Source organism: Xenopus tropicalis, chromosome 1, assembly GCF_000004195.4.
Source record: "Xenopus tropicalis strain Nigerian chromosome 1, UCB_Xtro_10.0, whole genome shotgun sequence".
NCBI classification, from domain to species: domain Eukaryota; kingdom Metazoa; phylum Chordata; class Amphibia; order Anura; family Pipidae; genus Xenopus; species Xenopus tropicalis.
Genome location: NC_030677.2, coordinates 38,936,123 through 38,959,469, shown reverse-complemented (window position 1 = coordinate 38,959,469; position 23,347 = coordinate 38,936,123). Strand labels below are relative to the sequence as shown.

Below are 23,347 nucleotides of genomic sequence, written 5' to 3'. Positions count from 1 at the left end.
ATTGCTTTATTCCCCTATCCAGAGCCCCTATTGGAAAGAATCCCTAAACATCCTGAAGCTCGTGGTGTCTCGCTCTGCCAGCCTGGTTGTGCCCAGCGATGCCCCTAAATCATACGGAGGAGATATAGGCTCTCCTGAAATCTCCTTTACAAAAATCTTTAATTGTACTTCCAAGGAACTACCTGGGAAAACATTAGACTTTAAATTTGATATCTCAGAGGTATGTACTGATCTGTGCCCTGTACCTGTCTATGGTTGGGATGGTGAAACCTATATAAAATGGTTTGTGTGGGAGGGATATGATTAACCTTCAGCAACGTCCCTAATGAAACACACTCAGTGATTGGATTGATAGGTATGTCTTCTCTTCTGCATTGTTCTTCAGACACCGATCATAGGGCATGGTGACCAGCATAGTGCGGCAGGAAGAAATGGAAACCCCAAAGTAATTGCTGTGACACGCAGCACATCATCCACCTCATCTGGCTCCAACTCCAATGCTCTTGTGCCTGTCAGCTGGAAGAGGCCTCAGTTATCTCAGGTAAGTGCCAGCCATGTACTAATGATATGCTGGTCATAGCTGTGATGCTTTGGTTCTCAGGTTAGTCAGGAAGCTGCTTGTTATTACTGTGTAGTAACCTGGGTTTCCATATCCACTCTCCAGGAAAACAGGCCTGTCTTACTGCCTGTGTTGCATTTATCCATACTTAGGGTACTTTCCAATACATTAAGGGCCATTGGTGATCAGCATATGGGAAAGGGGAGGCTTGCTGAGCCAGCATTATTATATCCCTATGTACTTGGTCATGCAGAATGTGCCTTTTCCCCCTTTGACTCTCTGAATATCAGATTCACAGTTCATGGTGCCTTCAAATCTCTGTTTGTCTTGTCAGTTTTTGACCCCAGGTAACATCTGCATTTTCTGCCTCTTATGGATTTTTGATTTCCTTTGCGGGGTTTTAGACATCCAGTTCTTGGAAAGGCTTATGATTATTATTTTGCCATTCACCTGCTGCTGGTCAGATTTGATGACTGATAGAATTAAAACTGCATGTTCCTGTCCTGAGCTCAAATATATGTCCTAGGTCAGGCCTGTCAAGCTGGATTTTTGATTTCCTTTGCGGGGTTTTAGACATCCAGTTCTTGGAAAGGCTTATGATTATTATTTTGCCATTCACCTGCTGCTGGTCTGATTTGATGACTGATAGAATTAAAACTGCATGTTCCTGTCCTGAGCTCAAATATATGTCCTAGGTCAGGCCTGTCAAGCTGCAGCTCCAATACATTAAGGGCCATTGGATATTCAGAGAGACAAAGGGGGAAAAGGCACATTTCCCAGCATGCTTCAGTTCACACCATTAGACAATACTGAACTGCAGGTTTATATGGAGAATAGTTCTCTTCTTGGTATGATGTAGAGTATTGTTTATGTTAAGGTAATCCTATGCATACATCTATTTAATTCCATTCCCAGGCACAAGAATACTTGGCTGCTTGGCAAGTTTAAAAGCTTAAACAAAAAGGTGCTTGTGCCTGCTGCCAGATAAATATGTTGGGGTCTGGGACTCCCAGGGGCACACAGGTTATTGATGACCCCTATCATGAAAGTTATATGCTGTGTATTGTTGGAAATCTCAGGTTACATATCTTAAACCTACTTATAACTTACTCTTGGTAAAAAAACGTGCTAATAAGTGCTTTTGTTTTACAGAGGCGAACCCGGGAAAAGCTCATGAATGTTCTCTCGCTGTGTGGGCCAGATTCTGGGCTTCCCAAAAACCCCTCAGTAAGTGTAAAAGGAACATTCTTTAAGTTTTCCATGCTCTCAGCTGAAGCACTAATGAAAGCTCCTCTAATTGCCAGCCCCGCACTTTGCATGGCTGCGGCTTATTAAATACCTGGTCAGGGGGGCCCCATACCAGCTAATTGCCTGCCAATGACTTCACACTGTGATTGAGTGTTTAGAAGGTTTCTGTTCGGATCTTGTCTCTCTGCAGGTGGTTTTCTCATCAAATGAAGAGCTGGAAGCAGGAGACCAGCAGACCAGCCTCATCTCCAGCACAGAGGAAGCCATTCAGGAGGAGGAGGTCGCTGTGGAGGATACAGGCAGTGAACAGCAGTTTGGAGTTTTTAAGGACTTTGATTTTTTGGACGTGGAGTTGGAAGATGCTGAGGTAAGCGCCCACAGTCTCTGTAGTGATGCCTGTACCTGTGTCATAATCCTCACATGGGCTGGGCTGGTTCTGAGTGGTGCCATCTCTGTCTGAGGAAATAGCACACCAATGCACTGATATCAGTATGAGGTACAAGTGCTTTCGGTTTATGTACACCTCGAGTGCATGACACATATGACATTAACAAGCAGAAATTACTGGAAAGTACAAATCAACTGCATTTGCATGTAAAGATAACAAATCACCTACAATAGTTGAAGTAATAATAATAACCCTCTATTCATCATAAACCCTGTACATGTTGATGACATGATTGTCCTGCTGATGTTATTTATAAAAATTCCTATAGAAAGAGGCATGAAGCATGAACTGATTTTACACTTATTACTCTATATGTAGACTCTGTAGAGCCATGGCAGGAGAAGAAGGAATTTAGTCCCACTCACCCTCCTAGTGCCATGCATAGATATTATATGTATAGATAGCATGTATATAGCTCAAGCCCTCTGCTTTAAACTGCCTTTGCGTTCATGTTTGATAAATAATTACAAAATAATGAAAAAGGAGTTAATGAGCTTAGTGTTAGACTGGAGTGTCTAAAACCCACCAGAGAACTCCTTTCTCTATATCTCCACCCCTTTTTCATACATAAATAGGGAATGGCCATGGTATAGGCATATAAGGCCATATGATTGGGTGAGCTGTGAATGAGGATGAACAGTATAGCACAACACTGTCAGTATTCTGCAATGGCATGGTGCATATTTGCTCTAATACATTCATTCATATTAGCCATTTGCTCTTATTATTCTAACGAGACAGGAAACTTGCTGTGGAAATGGCATTTGGGCAAATGTACACAATGTATATATATTTATATTGCTATTTTCTATGTGAATGGGGTAGGCATAAAATGTTTTTAATACATGGATGATTCTTAGGCCTCACACTCATCTGCATATTTGTAGCTGTGTTCATCATTGGATTATTGGCTCCAGACTGCAGATGTGTGCAAGGCCTAACAGACCGTACACATATATATACAGTATATTATAATGCCATTCCAAGGCACCTGCATGTATTTTTTTCCCAACAAAATGTATGTGCTTTGTGTATGACACAATCATTTGTTTACAAATAGTAAAGGGTTAAGTAAAATGACATGCAATTGACTCCTGGTTCTGTGTCTGTCCTTGTTAATTATAATTGTTTGTGTTTTCCTTTTTGCTAACCAGGAGCTGCAGGTAAGTTGCAGCCTGGTGGAGTGGCTTGTTCAGCTGTGACCCTTCTGTGGTATTTGTGTTTGTGTGTGCGTTCTCTGACTCGTGTGGACTAAAACATACAATGCTATAGAAATTAAACACGCATACGGTTGGCTTTCTGATCCATTGACCCAAGTGCAGGCTAAAATATCTGTTCCAGTCAATGCAAGTGTTTCATGTTTCATTGCTTAGAGTGAAATGTTCCATCTCTCACAAGTGCACCAAAGTAATCCTCCTCTGTCCCGCATTGCCCCTGATTTGTCATGCAAAGAGGAGATTGCTACATACGGTACCTAATATGTTGTCTCTTTGTAGGGTGAAAGTATGGATAACTTCAACTGGGGAGTCCGCAGGCGATCACTGGACAGCATTGATAAAGGCGATACCCCGTCTCTGCAGGAATGCCAGTACTCTGGCAGCACCCCCAGTCTGAACCTAACCAACCAGGAGGACACAGACGAGTCCTCAGAAGAAGAAGCTCTGACTGCAAGTCAGATATTGTCTCATAGGCACATGGTAAGTCATGATACTATGATGACTATGGTCAATATAGGCAAGAAAATTCCATAAATTTTAATGGAATGTCTCTGGTATACTGACATATAATGTAATTTAGTCTTATTAATCACCCTTCTAAAACTGGAGATCAGTAAAAATCACAAGACTGGCTTATCCTGTACATCCTGTGCTTCTCATTGGTTTATTGTGCTGTGCATTTACAGCATTCATTTCCCATCTGAATCCCATCATCATGATTGTAACCCACTCGATACAAACATTCAGTGTAACTGAATGTAATTAATGCTTCATGGGAGGGTTGCAGGCTCAGACTGGATTTCAGAATAGGCCCTGGCATCTCAAGTACACAACAGCCCCCACCAGCCCAATAAATAGTGACTGTCTATGACATCTTACAGCAGTACCTCTGGCATTTGCCAGAACCCACAGATTGACAGTCTGGGCCTTGGGGTGCAGAAGTAGGGAATAGTGTGATATAGTTGAAATGGTGAATAAAGACGTGTAAACTAATTATCTCTAATCTAGATCTTTTAGATACCCAGTGGTTCCTTTTTTTTCTTCTGACACTGGTAACATCTTTCTTCCTCAGCTTCACAATGATTCCACGGCGGAGGAGAGCGTGCCAGACCATGTGGACTCTCTTCAGCATTCTATAGACTCAGTTAGTAGTGCTCTGACTGAAGAAGTACTACCAACCAGAGCTGAGACCCCAAGTCTGGAGGTGACCCCTCCAGATAGCGCTAACAGTCAGCTGCCTGAGGTGGGGAGAAATCTGGGCTGGTGCACGGCTGATTTGGGTTCTTTCTAGTGGTCTCATAGCTTTTGTCTTTTGATTTGAGCGCCACTGTCCTCTGTGTCAGTTTAATATTTTTATGTTTATGTCTAATATTTCTAACCTTTTATTGGTTAAATTGTATCAGAAAGTCAGTATTAATATAGAAACACAAAACCAAAAAGGTTACAAATATTCCCAATAAGCTATTTGCTTTTCCTGGTGAACCGGTTAATTTATCAGTCATTTCTGTGCAATTGGTTACTTTGTTCCTAGAATCAAGTAGATTTAATTTTCCTCTGGTGTTTCTTTGTAGTTTTATCTGCTTTTCAGTCTGTGATCTGGGCTGTAATTGGGGTTAGGACCTCAGGGCAGCTGTGTTAGTGGTTGGTATTTTGCAACCATACTGAACACTTACAGTCCAGCAAGCTAGGGTTAAATGTATTGGAAAGGCCTGGGTGGATGAGACAGTGCTGCTACTTGCCGACCACAGACTTGTAAGTATGCTCATTTCATTCAACAATACCTTTCCTTTTGTAGCACAATGGCTAGAACAAGCAGTGAGTCTGCAATGTAAAAGTGCTTTACTGGTTCCATCATGTAAAAGAAAGATTTTACAATATTCAAAAAGTGTGAGAGCCTTAAATGGGTCAGCACTTTATATTGCAGTCAAAGACCTCAGAAGGCCAAATATATTCTACTGCACTGGGCCTACATGGGTGTATGGCATCTTACAGCAGCCCCTCTGGCATTTGCCAGAATCCACAATAAGGGATAGCAGATCTGGTAGTTTAAGATGGTGTCAGAAACAGCCCAATGCAATTCAGCATGGCAATAGTGCCCAAGCTCTCTGCAGGGTAAATCCCATATAGCATACCATATGCATTATTATTACACTTCTATATAGGTGTTTTAATATCTGTTCTCTCTTTTATGGTACTAACACAAATAATGTTTTAGGTTAGTAAATTCCGGAATGCTTTCTTTTGCTTCTTATTCACTGATACAAATGTCAAAGCCAAAAGACATGCACTGAATAAAGTACTGCATTTGTAATTGTATTCTCAGAAGGACAGACATAAAGTCACTGAGACTTTAATAGATATGATATAATATAAATTGATTTGCTTGCCCGCCCCTACACTTCATATATGCACCTAAACCATGACTCTGTACCATGCTGGCACATTACCAATATAAGAAATCCTGAAAGTAAGGCTGGCTATACACTGCAGGATCCACACATTTGGCAAGGTGTCCAAGTGGATCTGGGCCTAATTTGGCCACCCACATTCTGGGCCACAATAAGTTAATTTGATCGTTAACCCAGGTGCTAATAATTGGATCATATGGAGGGACCTACAGACATATTGGATGAGGACCACATTAACATGGAGATGCAGTTTTTGTCTGATGGGAAAATCAAACCTGTCTGATTTTCAGCCAGGTATCTGTTGGGCAGGAGTGCACCATTCATTGCCTGGTACAGCCTGTCACATTGCTGTTGTAGATCAATACTGGAAAACTTCTCATACAGCATGTTGGAGGGCCAGATTATATTAAAATGATGATGTCATATGGTGAAGTTTGTGGAGCCCTAGAACAGACTGGGACCAGAAAAATCATTTGCAGGGTCCCATCCAGCATGGGCATCCGGTTAGACAGGCCTGTTGTAGATCAACAGCCAGAAGGTTCAGCAGGAATATTAGCAGACCCTGTCCTATGAACTGTATAAACTGTTTTTTAAAACCCTTTCTTTATATGTAGGTTAATGCCCATGCACTAAAGACAGGGAGTAATAGGCCTTTTGCCTTTCAGGAGGCCAGTGTATCAGGGAAGGATGAGCAGCTGAGCACTGCTAGTGAAGACACAGGCTCATATGTTACCCAAGAGCAGCATGATCAACTACTTTTTCAGGAGCCCTTAGAGGTAGAAGAACCATGTGATCTTCTGGAACCCCCAGCTCCGGAAAGCCCCCCTGATTCTGTCTGTGAAGAAGACGTCACACTTGCTTTAAAGGAGCTGGATGAGAGATGTGAAGAGGAAGAAGCTGATTTCTCTGATCTCTCAAGGTCTGTTCAGCAAAATGCCTTACCATATTACTACTTTATTAAATGTCTGTCTATAAATACGTATTAGAGCTACCCAAATTAAATCTTTGTGTTTTCTACCACTTGCACCTGGATTTTTTGGCCTAGGGACCTCTGTCGGGAGAGCACTTCAGATTTTCTAACCTGTCTGATAAATTTCTGACTGGTTTTCACCAAGATATCAGAAGAATGCAGTGTAGGCCTTGACTGGGATTCCAAATAGACCCTGATACATAGAGGCCCAAACAGCCCCCCACCAGCCCACTAAATAGTGACTGTCTGTAGCATCTTACAGCAGCCCATGTGGGCCAGTAAGCATTTATCAGGCTTTGTAGGGCCGATTGTAAACTCTGTGTAGACTACTGTATATTGTTGGCTTTATATTTGAATAATAATGAATATATACAAAAAGACAGCACCATGTAACAGAAAAAATGCTAACATGGAGAATATTATGGCTTATTGGAATCTTCTTCACAATATCTATCTGATATGCCATTGGCAACTAATGGTACATAGATATGCCAACCTCACCACTGGGGCATCAGTAATGCAGCGCCTAATCCCTTAGGGCAAATAACAAGTAGTTCTGGCAGGCAGGCTGCACCACGGGACTTACTACTGACGTCCCAGGGATTGGCTACTTAAATAATTACCAACGCTGACCAGTCCAAGTTTATTTTATATTTGGATCATGTTGGTTTCCCTCCCACAGAACAGAGTGGCTTGATGTCAGCTTGTCCAATAAGGGCTGTTCTAGGGGAAAGGCATGAAAACCCTTCCCTCCCTGCTGTGTAACGGAGCGCTCCATTGGAGGCCTTTTCAAGGTGCAAAGGAGAAACGTCAAGAGCACATACACTTGGCAGAGAGCAGATACTACAGCAATTTGCTCGGCAGCCAGTTAAATTGATTGCCCATGGAAATTGATGCTCTCTTGTCTTTTGTGCTCCATATACAGTAGTGATATTACTTTAGATAATTAAAGGGGGGGAAAAAAGCCCTGAATCTGCAGCAGTTGCTTTTGGGCCGGTTCCAGCAGAGTCATTGCATATTCTCTCTGCATTTCCTCATGACCAGCCTTCCAAAGAAGTCGAATGGGCTTTGTGCTTAACAGTTTTATTTTGGTGCCATCCATAAGAGAAGATGTCTACCTTTCTGTTAAGCACAAAGAATATAAAATATATCTTTTCGTCTTGTGTCGTGCGTGTGTTTGGGACGTTGAGCCTGTGAGTCTGCCTGTGCTGGTTTGCTCGTTCCTCTTCCTGCCTCTGCCGAACGTGTTATTAGAGTTATGGTTTCTGGCACCTATTAACTGTGTTCTTTTGTATTTCTGACCCATTTACAGCCAGGACGAGGGAGAACAGGACTGCTTTGCAGAGGTTCAGTCGTCCCCACCTCCTTCACCCTTTCTCTCTGCGATTCTGGCTGCTTTCCAGCCTGTGGCCTACGAGGATGAGGAGGAAGCCTGGCGCTGCCATGTCAATCAGATGCTGTCTGAGACAGATGGCTCCTGTGCAGTTTACACTTTTCATGTGTTCTCCAGGCTGTTTCAGGTCAGTTCCCCCCAGGATACTCCGTCATTCTGTCAGTGGGCTTGTCAGATTCATCTAGTAGAACGTTCATCTCATGCAAATCCAGGCTGCCTGTTCTAAAGTGACCGACTATTGCAAATGTATTTTCAGAGCTTGGGCATTATGCTAGTTGCATACTAAGATTGTGACTGGGAGATGCTTCATATTGCTGAGCAAGCACTTACAATTGCTGATGAATAAATGCATGTTATTACTGCTGCCCTGGCATCTTTATAGCTGATGCTCTTTGTAAATATAGCAACTATCTCTGCCTTGGTTTATCCACTGTGGGGAAAATATGGGCAGAAGCATATTTATAGGGGATGCAGACCTGTGCCGCCACCATGGTTGTGGCTTGATGCGCTGAATAAAATACCCCAGGCAGAAGTAGGGTATCCGTTTAGGGTAACAGGTTAGCAGTTAAAATCAATGGGGTAACAGAGATTAGCCAACAAATTGTTGCATTCACCTTTTCTCTTATAAAGGCTGCTTCCTCTATTTAATGCATCCAGTGTACATTGTAAGTTATGAACACAGGGACATGGTGTTTAATATACAGGAGAAGATGTGTCACTCTGTATAATGTGTGAAAAAATATATTATGTGTAATTTATGTAAAGCTCAAGAGTGTGCCCCATAATGCTCGTCCAGGTAGCTCTTCTACCCAGGGTAATGGCTGGGCTCTGTGGAGGTGCGCAGTGTAACAGGGTGAAGGCCGGGTCCTCAGCGCCTGCCATTGGGCAAGAGGTAAGGACAGGGCGTCTTTGCAGTCAGCAACTTCTGCAACACCCCAAGCTGTGCCTCTGAATGATGTGCAAGTTAGGGGGGCGCATTTTATATCACTGACTAACACAAAGCAGAGTGCAAACCGCAAAAAAATAGGCGCATTGAACACTTTGTTTTCCTTAGGAATGCATGCAGTTTTGCAGTAACCCAGCAGCCAATGATGTATCATTTCTGATTATAATGTGTACAGATATTCAAGTACTTGTGCCCCTGTATGGCCAGATTTGTTCAGTGACCTATCTATGCTGCCAGTTCGTGTATAGGCTCTCCTAGCAGATGTCTACACCTGGCACCTTCCTAATAGGTATCTGTCTGGGCACCTAAAAAAACTCATTGGGTCCTTATTGCAGCCTGCTATGATCTGTTGGCACGGGAGCCAAACTATCAGACGTTCCTGATTTGGCCCAGACTGTATGTGGCCATATCAGGAAAAAGCTGCATATTTGTCAACCTTGCCAAACAAGTTGATCTTATAGAGTATGGCCAGCTTTAGGGTAAGGACACACAGGGAGATTTTTCAGCTGCGGCTAAATCTGGGCTACCACAGGTGTCAAATCTCCACTGAATGCTTTCCCACTGGCAATAAAGTGAATTGGCAGTGGGAAAGCATACACAGCACTGGAGTTTCCTACACAGGACTATTCCGGGAGTCTTTCCCACCGCTGATCACTATAGCCACTGCATTCAGACTTAACAGCGGCCAACAAATCTCCCCCATCACCCTTAAGGTGGCCATACAGGGGCAGATTTCAGCTGCCAATTTGGCAGCTTACCTGCCCATGTAGGGGCACCCCTGACTGACCAACTGACCGATATCTGGCCTAATATTGGGCAGATCTTGATCGAGATGGTTTGATTTTCCCATTTTCCCCATTACCTGCCCATGTAGGGGCACCCCTGACTGACCAACTGACCGATATCTGGCCTAATATTGGGCAGATCTTGATCGAGATGGTTTGATTTTCCCATTGGATCGGGTACCACATGGGCTCGTTGATGCTGTCCTTGCTTCTACAGCGCCCATGCCTGCCGTTGTAATTTGATTGTTTGACCCTAGGGCCAAATGATCAAATTAGCCTGATATCACCCACCTTTAGGTGAACATATAGGGAGAAAATCCGCTCATTTGGCCACCTCTCCAATGAAGGGAACCTTACCGTGTATGGCCCCCCTTTAGACTGGAAATCTCTGTATTTAGTGCTTCCATGTCTTCATTCTCTGTATTCCTAAATGAATTCAGTCACTCTGCAAGGGTTGCTATCTTCTTCTATCTACATAATCCCATTGGAAGAACGTGAAACCTACACATTAATGGAATCACCCAGTATGTTTACAACAGTTTAGTACTTACTGAGATCAAGATAAGTAATCAAATGTAAATTTTTCCTTCTGTTTAGATCCAGACATGCACACAGCTGCCGCATAGCAGCATAAATTGGTTTAACTGCAGACTTCATGGCAGCATTAAAAGCAGCACAGTCTGCAGAATGTACCTAATGTTACTTCCTAATGTTCCAGGTGTTTGTGCTTGTAAAAGGCCACAGCACTGCATATGAAAGGAACTTATCTGGATTTTAAAAACAGTCAACAGTCCGTTTGGTATTCTGCAACCAATCTGTTTGGCACCCTCAGTTTGCATTTCTTTTTGCATTCAGTTTGCAAACATGCACTGCTTCTCTGGACTTTCTCCTTAGCAACCACACCCCCTAAACACCAATGGCCACATGCCATGTAAAATCCAAACTGCTTTGACTTGGCATTTCCACCAAAAAGGAATAAACTGCCAGCTGTATTTCTCTATAGAATACACAGTGAGTGCTACACAGCTCAGTGGGGCCTTTTCTGCTTGACTGCCTATGATACTACAACTCCCAGCACCCTCTACTAAACTAACGCATAGTGCTAGGAGTTGTGGCTTATTCCCTGGGCCCTTGTTTGATCAGTTATAAATTCCCTGCATACACTTTTAATAACGTAAGGAATATGCACTTTCAGAGAAACAACAGCCGGATATACATTAGAACAGTGAGGTATTTGTCCTGAGCCCCCAGCTTTCCAGGGGCCCATTAGCAGAAATATATTAATAACATCTTAGAGATATTTAAAGTATATGCATAATGTTGAGCAGGTCACACATGCATCAGTTATCTTATTACTACAGATCTTATCAGTCTTATTTTTGTATGTAGTCTGTATTTTCAGTATATAGACCCATTTATTATACAGTGCCGCTTAATGAGTTGGCACTTACATCTTTAATGCAGCCACCAAGCTGTTTATGAACTACATCCCACTGGCAGCTGAAGGTAAAGGGGATGTTGGAAGTTGTAACTTGGTTGGGTATTCCTATATATGAGTCCTCATCTCGTAGGAAAGAACCGCACTCTCAGGGCTTAAACAGCAAAAAATAAATTTATTGAAGAACAAAACCTGACGTTTCGGCTGTGGCTACAGCCTTTCTCTTCGAGAAATATATAGATATATATAGTTATAAATAACTTTTTTGAAAGTGCACCCAGGCCACCTAAGTTACTCTAATCGTGAGTGCCGGCTTTCCTGTGTTATATATATATATATATATATATAATAGAAAGCGTGCTGCGCACACAGGGGCTTGATACAAAAGAGAAAAAAGTTTTTATTGAAAAAATTCCAATGTTTCGAGCACGACCAGTGCTCTTCCTCAGGGACAAAGCCTCAGCTTTCTTTCACTGACTTGGGGGCAGCACTTTTTTTTAGCTCACTAGCGCACATCCATTTGTATCAATCATATTTAGTGTATGAGACATGGGTGGCACTTCAGTTGGACTCCATGTGCTACCATGAACCTTCAGTATTTATGCTAAGTTCCCTTAGACTGTCTGGGCCCATCTTTGGGCAGCTGTTGAGATGTTAAGCTTAGGGGTTGTCGCAAATTATCCAGCAGAAAATGAGGTTGGCCTGTCATATAAGCTAATGCTACAGGGCTGATTAATTCTGATGCTAATTGCACTGGTTTCTGAGCTGCCATGTATTGTGAATCTGAATTAGTACTTATCTGCCTTGTATCATGATTTTAAAATTCTATATATACTGGATATTGTGAGTGGGTCCCTAAGCTCAGGTAAGTGCCAGCAGCACAGAGCATGGGCAGTGAATTGGCAGAAAAGAAGATGATGGGCTACTGGGGGCACAGATCTTCCCTGCTAAAGGGCTATGATAGCCTTGGGCTGGTACAGAAACCCAGAACAGCATGTACAGCATGTCTAGCCTACTTCTGCAGTTAAGCTTTAGTTCTCCTTTAAACATAACCTGATTGCAGAGAGGATTGTTAATAGGTTTATGGCCAGAGATCAGTTTCCAGTGCCTCACTCATGTGCGTTGTTATAACTATCACCAATTGGGATTTTCTCACCTCAGCACAAACAAATGGAGTAATAATGGGCACAGTGAGGGCTGCTTGATGGTCCTTGTCCTGACTTGGTATTCACGTGGCAAAACTCAAGTTTGCATGTTTGAATGAGTAAAGACCATGGCAGACAAAATTTCCAATAGCATAAGTGTCCCCATATGCTATTGGTCAAACCATATCGAGTGTAGAATATTCTGGCAAATGCTCAGCCAGTGGGGAAATTATTAAATGGGAAGGAAACCTATGAACATAATGTAACTATTTGCAACCTCCACTGATTTTTCTGTAGGTCTTCTTGTCCTTTAAATGTCTCCCTCTATGGATTGCACACATATTCATTTTCGTTTCTGTGCAGTTTGAAATCTCTACCTTTATTGACATGAAGCCGTGTCTGTTCTTTCTATAGACCATTCAGAGGAAGTTTGGGGCACTGACCAACGATTCCGTCAGCTTCCTCGGAGAAAGCCTGCATCGCATTGGTACCAAATTTAAAAGCTCCCTTGAGGTGATGATGGCGTGCTCTCAGTGCCCAACAGTCTTTGTGGATGCAGAAACGGTAAAATTACCATTAGGAAACTGAGAAAATATCATGCCTGATGCACATTTCCCCTTTGTTTCTCGTATCCCAGTAAATGGCTAGTTTTCTCTGTTATATCTGTACTGTTGTATCCCCTTTCTTAGTCCCTCAATTTGACCTGTTTTGTGTTGCAGCTGATGTCCTGTGGCTTATTAGAAACCCTGAAATTTAGTGTACTGGAGCTTCAGGAGCATCTGGATACTTACAATGCCAAGCGGGAGGCTGCTGAGCAGGTACGGGATACCTTAAACTGGGTTTGAACCATTTTCTCAGGGGGCCCTGGGAATGACTTTTATTTAGTTTAGATTCAATTATGCACTTTTATTGTTGACTGTGGGAAGAAATGTCACCATTTAGAGGTCCCCATACTGTTTAGTGTGACCTTCCAAAATCTGGGCTGGGTTATTATGCAATCAGTACATTATCATTATCCCAAAGACACTGGCTTTAATTGTTCTCAAACTAATACAACTTAAAGCTGGGGGTCCCCCTTAACTTGTGGTATGTTATAGAATGGACAATTCTGGGCAAATTTTCAATTGGCCTTCTTTATTTTTTTTTTCCATAGTTTTTTAATTATTTGCCCTGACCCTGGCAGCCAAAAAAAATATTGCTCTGGGAGGCTATAGTTTTATTGTTATTTTTTTATATTATGTTTCTGTTCAGGCCCTCTCCTGTTCATGTTCCATTTTCTCATACAAACCACTCCCTGGTTGCTAAGGTAATTTGGACCCTAGCAACCAGACAGCTGCTAAAACGCCAATCTGAAGTGCTTCTAAACAAAAAATTTAAATAATTAAAAAAACTACAAATAAAAAATGATGACCAATTGCAAACTGTCTCAGAATATTACTCTCTATATCATACTAAAAGTTAACTCAAAGGTGAACAACCTTTGTAAACTCTGTACTCAGTGGAATGTTTTGCAAGCTGATTAGAGGTTTGAAGTAGGGGGCTAGGATAACTGGAGCCAACTTTGTCCAACATTTGTCCCCCTGCTTTCTGAGGATTCATTGGGAGCTGTAGTTCCACAGCACCTGATAGGACATAGTTTGTACATTATGAGACTAAATGTGAAAAGATATCTGTTATACGTAAAATAGTATGTGACCTGTACTGCTTGCAATGGACATTTGTGATGAAGGGCCCCTCTATGGGGCTTGTAGGAGCAGCAACACATACACATTCTGCCTACCCTGAGGCTGTGGATGCACAGAACATTACAGTAACTGACTGGCTTAGTCCCCAGTGTCACCACTCAATTTAAGTGGAAGGGAGGGTTAGGTTAGAACTGGCAAATGTGTTCCATATTACAGAATGCCCCCTAGGGTGCTTTTATATAGAATTCTTTGTTCTCGATTTCTACGTAACAGTTTTATACAGAGACCATCCCTTTCCATTTAGCCAATGAGCAATTGATATATGAGCCTTCTGTTTCCCATGGCTCCCTTGGGGCAGTGCAGGGCCCTTCCTTTCTCTGATACTGCCATTTGAATACAGTAATGTCTGTCAGTTGTGTAGCTCCCCAGCTTGTCTAACGGCAGTGCTCCGAGTGAGAAGAAAAAGTTATTTAAAACCAATATTTCCCATCTTGCCTGCATTATCAGTGCCGGAGAATTAAATGGCAAAAGCGGCAGTACTGTGTTGGTACGGAGGTAGTTAAGTCTGATTGGATTGCTGGCAGGCACACTGCGCAGCAGGAAACCGTATGGGAATGATATCTGAGAGGTAAAGGCTATAGGGCTGCATAGCGTCTGCCTTTACTTCTGCACTCTATTTATTCATTAGCAGCCGCTGTCAAGGCAGAGAAGAAAATGAAGCCCACGTCACTAATTGAATCTGGCACTGTATTCCTTGGAGACGTCACCCTCCCTCTGTAATGCAGACCTCCCTAGTTAATTCACTAAGTAAGTGGCCTTTATTAAATTGGCCCGATGAGGAAAACACATTCCTCTTATTCTCATTTGCTGTGTAGCTTCAAGGTTAGCTAGAGGCCATACAAATTACTTCTGGCCAACGACTCTATGAATAGCTACACCGGCCCGTCATTAAAGCTTTTGTTCTTAATTACCTTCGCTCTGGCTACTTCAGGAATGAAGTAGTCATTTAGAATTAGTCCACAACTGCTGTGCACTACTGTTCCTATTTTTCCCAGACAGCCTTTGGGTGGATAAATCTTGTACTGCCTCATGTACCACAGGTACCACATCAGATAGGGCCATGTCAGGAGACTGTCACCTTTGGAACCCTCGCTTTTACTCTTGGGTACCATCATAATCTGCGTCAAATGTGTCACTAAGTATCCCCATTATGTCTCCTTTTTTAGTGGCTGGATAACTGCAAAAGGACCTTTGGTTTAGGGGAGAGTGCTCATACAGCAAACACAGATGCACAGGTAGGTGCCCATTATAAATGCTGTGTTATACAGAGGAGCCTGTTGCACCTTCACCGACTCATAGACAGTCCCCGAAGTGAGTGTACCTATGGACCCATGTCTGTCTCAGCTGATAAATGACATTATCCAGATACCCACAGAGAGGGATGTAGTGTAAGTCTAATGGTTTTAATAAAGTCAGGCTCATTTTACAATGTGCAAATAGACATCTGGACAGTAACAAATAGTATCCAATCAGTGATTACCTTTTTCCAGCCAGCTGCAGGTAAAAAAAACTAAAAACAAACATCTGATTGTTTTCTGTGTGTTGCTATCCATGTTTAAATTTGTCCAGTGTTTATAAATAAGACCTGTATGTCTTGGGTAGAAATCATATAACTCGCACACATTGGAACCGGAGATATCTCTTGAGCCAGGAATTAAGTGCTTTCCAGTTTGTAGTGATGGTTTAAACATTCTTTAACTCCTTTAGCTCAAGCGCAGTGGGAAACTGCATTACTGACTGGTTGTACCTCTTACTGTTCTTTATTATTTATTATCCTGTCAATCAGTTGGAAGCCACTTAACACTGTGTCTATGAGCCAGGAATATCAGCCCATAGGCCTCACAGCTCACAGTCATTGGAGGAACGCAAGTGTGACATTCCTAAATAAGGATATTGTGTACAGAATATTGTAGAGCCTGCGTCATGGGCTGAGAATGGGCAAAGTGATGCCGTGCCATTACAAATGAGCCAAAATAGGAGCCCATTATGAAAAGCCAGTCCAGAGAGAGCTACATATAAATATGGAGTTAGGAAATAATGTAGGGGTTCTTGACAGTTGACATTTTACAGTCAACCCTTGTAAAATGTACTTACCAAACTACAATTAAAGGTACAGGTATCTGCAGATATGATTATATGTATAAATATACTGTTTAATGGACATATGACAACATTCTTTCAACTGTATATGCCATCTGCTATCTATATACAATTTGCCAGCTGAGCAAACCCAGGCTGTTGCATTGATAATAAAGAAAATGGCTTATCAGGCTGTGACATTTCAGCTGTAGAATTCCCCAGCACCCATTATAGCTGGATTGCAGCTCTGTGCTAAAGGCTTCAGTGCTTACCCCTTAGCAGGTCCTGGACTAAAGGCCCGTAGCCCCTCAGAATGCTGCCCTAAGAAAAGGTGCTGTTAATGTACTGGTCACTTGTTTGCCTGTAGTTTAAAGACCCCCATTACATACATTCTCACTAACTCTCGGTCTCTCTCTTTCTTTGTGTTTTTTGTGACCTGCTCACCTTCTTGCTTAGCAAATGGAAATACTAGCAGTAAGTCACGGTTCTTGATTTATCAAATACTAAACGTGTCAGGTTAAAATCTGACTTTCATCTGTCTTGTCCATTTGTTGAGCCAGCAGCGTTACGCCATTGTACGGCTACAGTGTGCCGTCGATCTGCTTAAGTCAAGGAAAGCCAGCCCTGTGATCTTTAGCTGTTCCTGAAATACCACTGCTAGCATTGCGCGGCACTGCTGAGAATGCTGGGAGTTTTACTTCAGTGACACCTATAGGGTCATGGGCGGGTTTACTTGACATACACTATGCCTATGGAATATTTACTGTCACTATTACTAAGGATCTATTATCCGAGCTATCAGTCTCTCCTTTGATCCCATGCAATAAATGGGTTCCTATGTGACTCTCTAGTTACTTAAACCACATTCTAGTGATGTCAGAACTTGATCTGGTGAACTTATTCCCAAAGAGTGCAGATTTATAAAGGAGAACTAAGCACTAAAATGTGTGTATTGAGGAATCTGCATTTTACCACCTAGTACAACCGCCTTGTTTTAAAACAAAAAACTTAAAGAAAAAATAAAGAAGAACTTGCCTAAAAATGCTGTGTTTTATATACTGAACTAGCCCAGAGGTTCAGCTGCCCTTTAGCAGTAATGATCCAGGCTTTAAAATTGTTTAGAGGACCTCACTGTCTTCTAATCTTGTTAGACCACTATGTGAGTGTCACTGGCACTGCACATGCTCAGTTTGCTCTGGGCTGCTGTCATGAAGCTAAGCTTGGGAGACATTGGAAATCCTTAAACATTGGAAGAAAGTAGAGGTCTTTGTCACAGAAGCTAATGCCACAGGGCTGATTGTTAATCCATTCTGATGCAGACTGCACAGGTTTCTATGCTGCTATGTAATGTCCATCTAAATGAATTTCTAATCAGCCTTGGATCGTGAATTGTAGATATCTATATATACTGTATATTGTGAGTCAGTCCCTAAGCTCAAGTAGCTTAATTGCAGTCCAGAGCATTCTGGCTGGGGAGATACTGGTGGCACCCCCAGAAGCACAAATCTTCCCATCTAAAGGGCTGTAATGTACCTGGGTTGGTACAGGTGCCCAAAATATAATGTGCAGTATTTCTAGCCTAATTGTATTAGTTCTCATTTAAAGCTTAAAAGAAAAAAAATGCATATCTCCTGGAGATACCCAACTGATCTGCCCTGGCCATGACCAGATTCAGCCCACTTCATGAACACCCACTTTTGGGAAAATCTGGCTCCCAAACCAGGACTGCCTGACTAGGGACCATCGGGAGGTGTGGAAGTGTCCCCCTTGCATCCAATACAAAACTATTTTAGTGCTTATTTCTCCTTTCGCGGGAAGACCTGTAGATTCTTGCTTGTTACTAATGCTAATATCTGCCATCCAATCAGTTCTAATGAGCTGCTTATTCTGGAATAGAGGTTGTTAGCAGGGCCATTTCCATGCATTTCATTTGTTTAACAAGACTCCTAGCACCTCCTTAGTACATAGAAGCCTGTCTTAACTTTCTTTGCACTAAACCAGTAACACCAATGATTCTGCAAATCCTGTGCTGGTCCAATTGCCTGTGAGCGATCACCTGGTTGCCGCAGGCTGTGCTGGAATTGAAGCCTATGGTCTTTTTCTATTCGCAGGAGCTTGAGTTATGTCGGAGGCTGTACAAGCTGCATTTCCAGCTTCTGCTGCTCTTCCAGGCCTACTGCAAACTCATCAATCAAGTGGACTCAATAAAGCGAGAGGATGAGGTATATTCTCACATTCCTACTGAAATTCTGTCAGATCATAGGCATTGCTTTTCAGCTTGTTAGCGATATCCAACTCACCAACATCCAGATACTGAGAACTTTCAAAGCGGATCCTCACATGATATATTTTTGTCTTCACTTCTATGGGGTTCCCACCATGCTCCTTAGAACAGCACAATTCTGCCAAAATATTCAACTCAAAATGATTCTCGTGCAAAAGGAAAGGAAGAATAATTAGGCCCCAGGGAAGGAATTGCCATGATTATGTGTAAATGCTGTCTGTAATCATATTTTAGGTAATAAACATGTCTGAGGAGCTTTCTCAGTTGGAGTCTTGCCTGAAGGAAGCCGAGTCCTCTTCAGATGTTGGCATAGAAGACTGTTATATTTCGGAGTTTTGCCAAGGAAGTGAAGCAGCTGTTCATTCTGTGATAGAAAGCTTGAGAGGAAAAGATTATGCATCAGCCATAGCACAGGTCAAGGCTTTCAGGTGGGTGTGGATATGCCTTGAATATGTTTTCAGCCTTCGCTGGCCATTCTGACAGTGGGCATTTCTCTTTTTCCATTCCAAGTTTGAGCTAAGGCTAGACAGGAGATAGGGCAGCCTCTGAAACACTGGAGAACCACAGTTCTGGAATGCAGTTAAAGAGATTGGCTCAAAGGGAGATAATAAAAGGGGAAAGAATAAAATGAGTTAAAGGAAAAGTAACGCTAAAAATTTTTAACTAAAAAATCTATTCTACCCTCCCCCAGTAATTGCCCTATCCTGAAAACTATTTGTTATTTATAATGCTTTAGAAGAAAATACCTGTAAAAAACTTGGCTTCCGGTCATTTCAACAAAGGCGATATGGCCATGCAGGAGAAAGTATCGGGTGAAGTTTAACTATGTGGTGATCGATTGATCGAGTCTAGCCTGACTCCTTCCTATACAGAAGGAAGGCTAGACTCGATCAGTCGATCGCCGCATAGTGAACGCTTCCCCTGAAACTTTCCCTGCGTCGCTATATCGCCTTTGTTGAAATGACCGGAAGCCAAGTTTACATGTATTTTCTTCTAAAGCATTATAAATAAATAGTTTTCAGGATAGGGCAATTATTGGGGGAGGGTAGAATAGATTTTTTAGTTAAAAATAATTTTTAGTGTTACTTTTCCTTTAAGAGCAAACAGAGTGAAAAGGAAATGCAGTGACTGGGGGGCACATGAGAACAGTAAATTAGTATTGAAAATGGCACAAGAATTGAGGAGAAAGTGTGGAGATGTTGTGAATGGCTCAAAAGGGAAAGGCAATGATAAGTGAATCTGTCCCATCTCGTTTTGGCTAAAATATTTCAAAAATGATCAAAATTCATTGAAGGCGTGTTTTTTTTGTGGAGACTTTTTCCATTCTACACTGCACTTTTATTGTAGCCATTGAGTGTTTTTTCACAGCAAAACCTGGTGCAAAATTTCACTCATCACTAGACAAAAAGAGAGTGGGAAAGCGTTAATGATGACAAGCGAACAGGGGAAAAAGAGCTTCCAAGAAAGGAGATAAATAGGAACAAAGAAAGGAAGGTTTTGTGTGGTTAATATGGGATCACTTAGCTTATGCTTCATACTCCAAATTTAACCTGCAATCCTAAGCAAAACCTGGAAATCCTATTATGGCCATGTTTTTGTTTCTGCAATGTATTTTATGCCTATATTGTTTCTATATTTAGACTTGTATCACTGACAAATGGAAAGCAGATGTGTTATTAGATCAGTCAAATCTAATGAGCCTGGCGCTTACCATTACTTATAATGGCACTGGGCTTTCCCAGCTCTTTAGAAGCAATGAAATTGCTGTAGGGATAACTAGATACATGGCCTTTGTGTTATAGTCTCTTTATTATTAAGTGCATTTGTCCATCTGTACCAACACATCAGCAAGGAATGAGATGGCCTAATAAGTCTGTAGCACCTCATCAGCTTGGCATATTTTGTTTGGTTGCTTTATTTTATTGCACATTCATTTCTTATTCCGGAGTTGTTCTCATACTCATCCTCTTCTTTGCTCTTTAGGTCTGTCTGGCCAAACGATATATTTGGAAGCTCAGATGATGATCCAGTCCAAACATTGATGCATATTTACTTCCGCCATCAGTCACTAGGCCAGACTGGAAGCTTTGCTATCATTGGCTGTAAGCATGACATGTCCAAAGCAAGCTCCAAACTGATGGAACTCAATCTAGAAATCAGGCTTTCCCTGCGAGTCGTGCAGTCCTACCAACTTCTATCCAAAGCCGACCCCTTGGCCGACATGACGAGCAGTGAGTGTTGAACAGCTGCTTTCATGTTGATGTCAAAAAAGTGAAGCACTGGATGTCCCAGAATATCATCAAGCACCTTTCATAATTACTGTATATCCTTTAGATGAATCCGTATTTTTTTTAAACTGCATAGAACTTCATTAAGAGGAACCATCACAAACTCAAACCATGAGTTGTGCGAGCAAGCGGCTGAGGAAAGTGAGATTCCGCGTGTCAGACGATGGATGTTAACGTCTGAAGATTTGTTTTTCGTTTCCTTTTGTCCCTTGCTAACCACCCAGAAGCAAAAGGGCTAACCCCGTGTAAATAGCAGAGCCTTTGCAATATGGACGATTTAGTGAGGCACAACGTTGTATGGTCACTGATGCTGTGTCTTGCCTAAAGGATTTCTTGGAGTCCTGGTCAAACCAGTCCCCCCCAGGTCAGACAAATGTACATTGTTAATGACTTTCCTAAAAGGCAAAAGAAGACTCTAAAGACTGCGGGGCAACCACTGAACTTCTTGTTTGTGTCCCTAAACCTCATCTCCTCCAGTCTGTGCAGATGGGTGGCAGTTGGAGTGTGTGTTTGACAGATGCGTTTCTCAAGGTCTGAGTGTACATAAGGTCTCCGCGCATGCCTCAAAGAGTACTGCAATATTATTTTTGGAGAAATTTTTATTTTATTAGATCTAACACCTCATAGTGTGTAAATGTTAGGACATTCAAATTATTTTAAACTGGGAAGTTTCCCAGTTTTTCTAAAAAAACAAAACAAAAACAGAACAAAAAAAAAACAAAAACAAAAAAATAATAATATATCTTAACTTTATTAGAATGCTGCTCAGTTCTCTGACCAGTGCTTATGGTATAAATATTAATTACTAACCAAAAAGTAGCTGCCTGCAGAGACTTTAAAATGTATATTTAGATATATGCTGCCCAACAGCAGCTCTCCCTAGTGGAACAGATAACTTATTTTATTCTGTATATATTCTAGAATCTCAATACGGTGTTCTACCAGTATTTTCTTGTAAATCTGTGCAATGCACTGTTATAGGATGATAGATGTACAAAGCAAACCCTTTTATCGACTAATGCTTCTAAATGGCATGGAGAGGCTCGATGGTGGACATTGTGAGTATGTATTGTATGGCCTAGTTTTATAGGAGGCTTAGATAAAGGCAAGAAACAATATCAATGCATCTATGTTTCATTATGTTGTAATTAGGGTGGTCTTGATAAACAGGCGAAGCTACCAAAAAACCCAGCCTTGGCAAAAGAGCTTACTGTAAAAAAACAAAATGAAATTCTGTAGCACAAAATAAACAGGTTTCTCTATACACCAACAGCATTTTTGTATAATAAATGAATGTAGTCCCAACATGGTTCCTGCCCTGTAAGGAATATCCTCCAATTTTTTTACACCTTTTATCCACTGTGATTAAAAAAGGAAGAAAACAAATGCTACATCTATCTCTCTTGATTATGGATGTTTTGGTATTGCCACCATTGGGATCTATGCAGGGGCAGAGTTGTGTTGAATACATAACCCTACAAAAGTAGGTGCCTTGTGTGTGGCGAACATACACCCTAATCTAGATGCTGCGGTATTTTGTTCTGCCAGCCATGATTGGGTAATTCAGAAGCCCCAGGGCAGTAGTGTGCAACTGCCACACTTTAGGCTAAAGCCCACTGAGAAAAGATTTGGGGGGAGAATGCCTATGTTGTTTCCATAGATATTCCTGGAAGCCCAGCATGAAGCTCAATGAGATTTTGGGGTTGAACACTTATTTGCTGCCCTTGGAACTTTGACTGAATGGCTGATATAGTGATACCTACATAATGATTAAACCTTCTATAGTGTGTCCTTGAGTAAAGTTATGTATCATTGGGGGGAACTTCACCTGGAAACCCTAGGGGGATCATGGGAAATAAAGACAGAATCTGCCCCTTTCACCTGCAGTAACTTCTTTATATTAATACCCTGAATATAACATGTTTCTTTGGTCATGTAGGGGCCGTGGTGTTTTCAATTCCAACCATACAGGATTTATTTTGTGGTGCTTTTTTGTTTTATTTACATTATCCTTCCATCCCCTATTCTATTTTTGTAATAAAAACACATTGCTGTCTGTTTCATTCTATGAGTATCCATCAAGCACTTATACAGTGCTGCCACCAAAAACAGGCTCATGGTTCCCCGTCTGAAGAACAACCTCTAAAGTAAAGGCAGAAGATCTGAAATAACCGATATAGAGACCTAGGCTGACAGTCTGACCCGAGCTTTATATTGTGCCTGTGTGGGCCTTTTGGTTATTAAAAATGCCAGGGCCTTGTGTTGACTCTTAGTCTGGACCTGCTCAGTCTCTTTCTCTCTCACTTGTAATTGTACAAGTAGAGGTGCACTATTAATGGGCCCTATGGGAAATTGAAAATAGAGGCAGTTGTTACATATTATTTGTAAGCCCTG

At 41.8% G+C, this 23,347-nt stretch overlaps 1 protein-coding gene across 10 annotated transcripts in view; it reads left to right on the top strand.

Annotated features, from left to right (window-relative positions):
- fryl (FRY like transcription coactivator) overlaps positions 1-23,013 on the top strand; it is a 184,778-nt gene extending 161,765 nt beyond the window's left edge. For 5 of the 10 annotated variants that reach the window (XM_012955689.3, XM_012955686.3, XM_002933447.5 and 2 more), the window contains 16 exons: positions 23-220; positions 386-541; positions 1,712-1,786; positions 1,998-2,174; positions 3,410-3,418; positions 3,752-3,952; positions 4,545-4,715; positions 6,546-6,799; positions 8,163-8,370; positions 12,972-13,121; positions 13,277-13,375; positions 15,469-15,537; positions 16,838-16,855; positions 18,493-18,603; positions 18,900-19,093; positions 20,649-23,013. In XM_012955689.3, coding sequence (XP_012811143.1) covers positions 23-220; positions 386-541; positions 1,712-1,786; positions 1,998-2,174; positions 3,410-3,418; positions 3,752-3,952; positions 4,545-4,715; positions 6,546-6,799; positions 8,163-8,370; positions 12,972-13,121; positions 13,277-13,375; positions 15,469-15,537; positions 16,838-16,855; positions 18,493-18,603; positions 18,900-19,093; positions 20,649-20,907 — 2,349 coding nt within the window. In that variant the 3' untranslated portion in view covers positions 20,908-23,013. The remainder of the gene's footprint in view (positions 1-22; positions 221-385; positions 542-1,711; positions 1,787-1,997; positions 2,175-3,409; positions 3,419-3,751; positions 3,953-4,544; positions 4,716-6,545; positions 6,800-8,162; positions 8,371-12,971; positions 13,122-13,276; positions 13,376-15,468; positions 15,538-16,837; positions 16,856-18,492; positions 18,604-18,899; positions 19,094-20,648) is intronic. The other 5 variants (XM_012955685.3, XM_012955683.3, XM_012955688.3 and 2 more) reach the window with 3 other exon arrangements.
- The last annotated feature ends 334 nt before the right edge of the window (positions 23,014-23,347 follow it).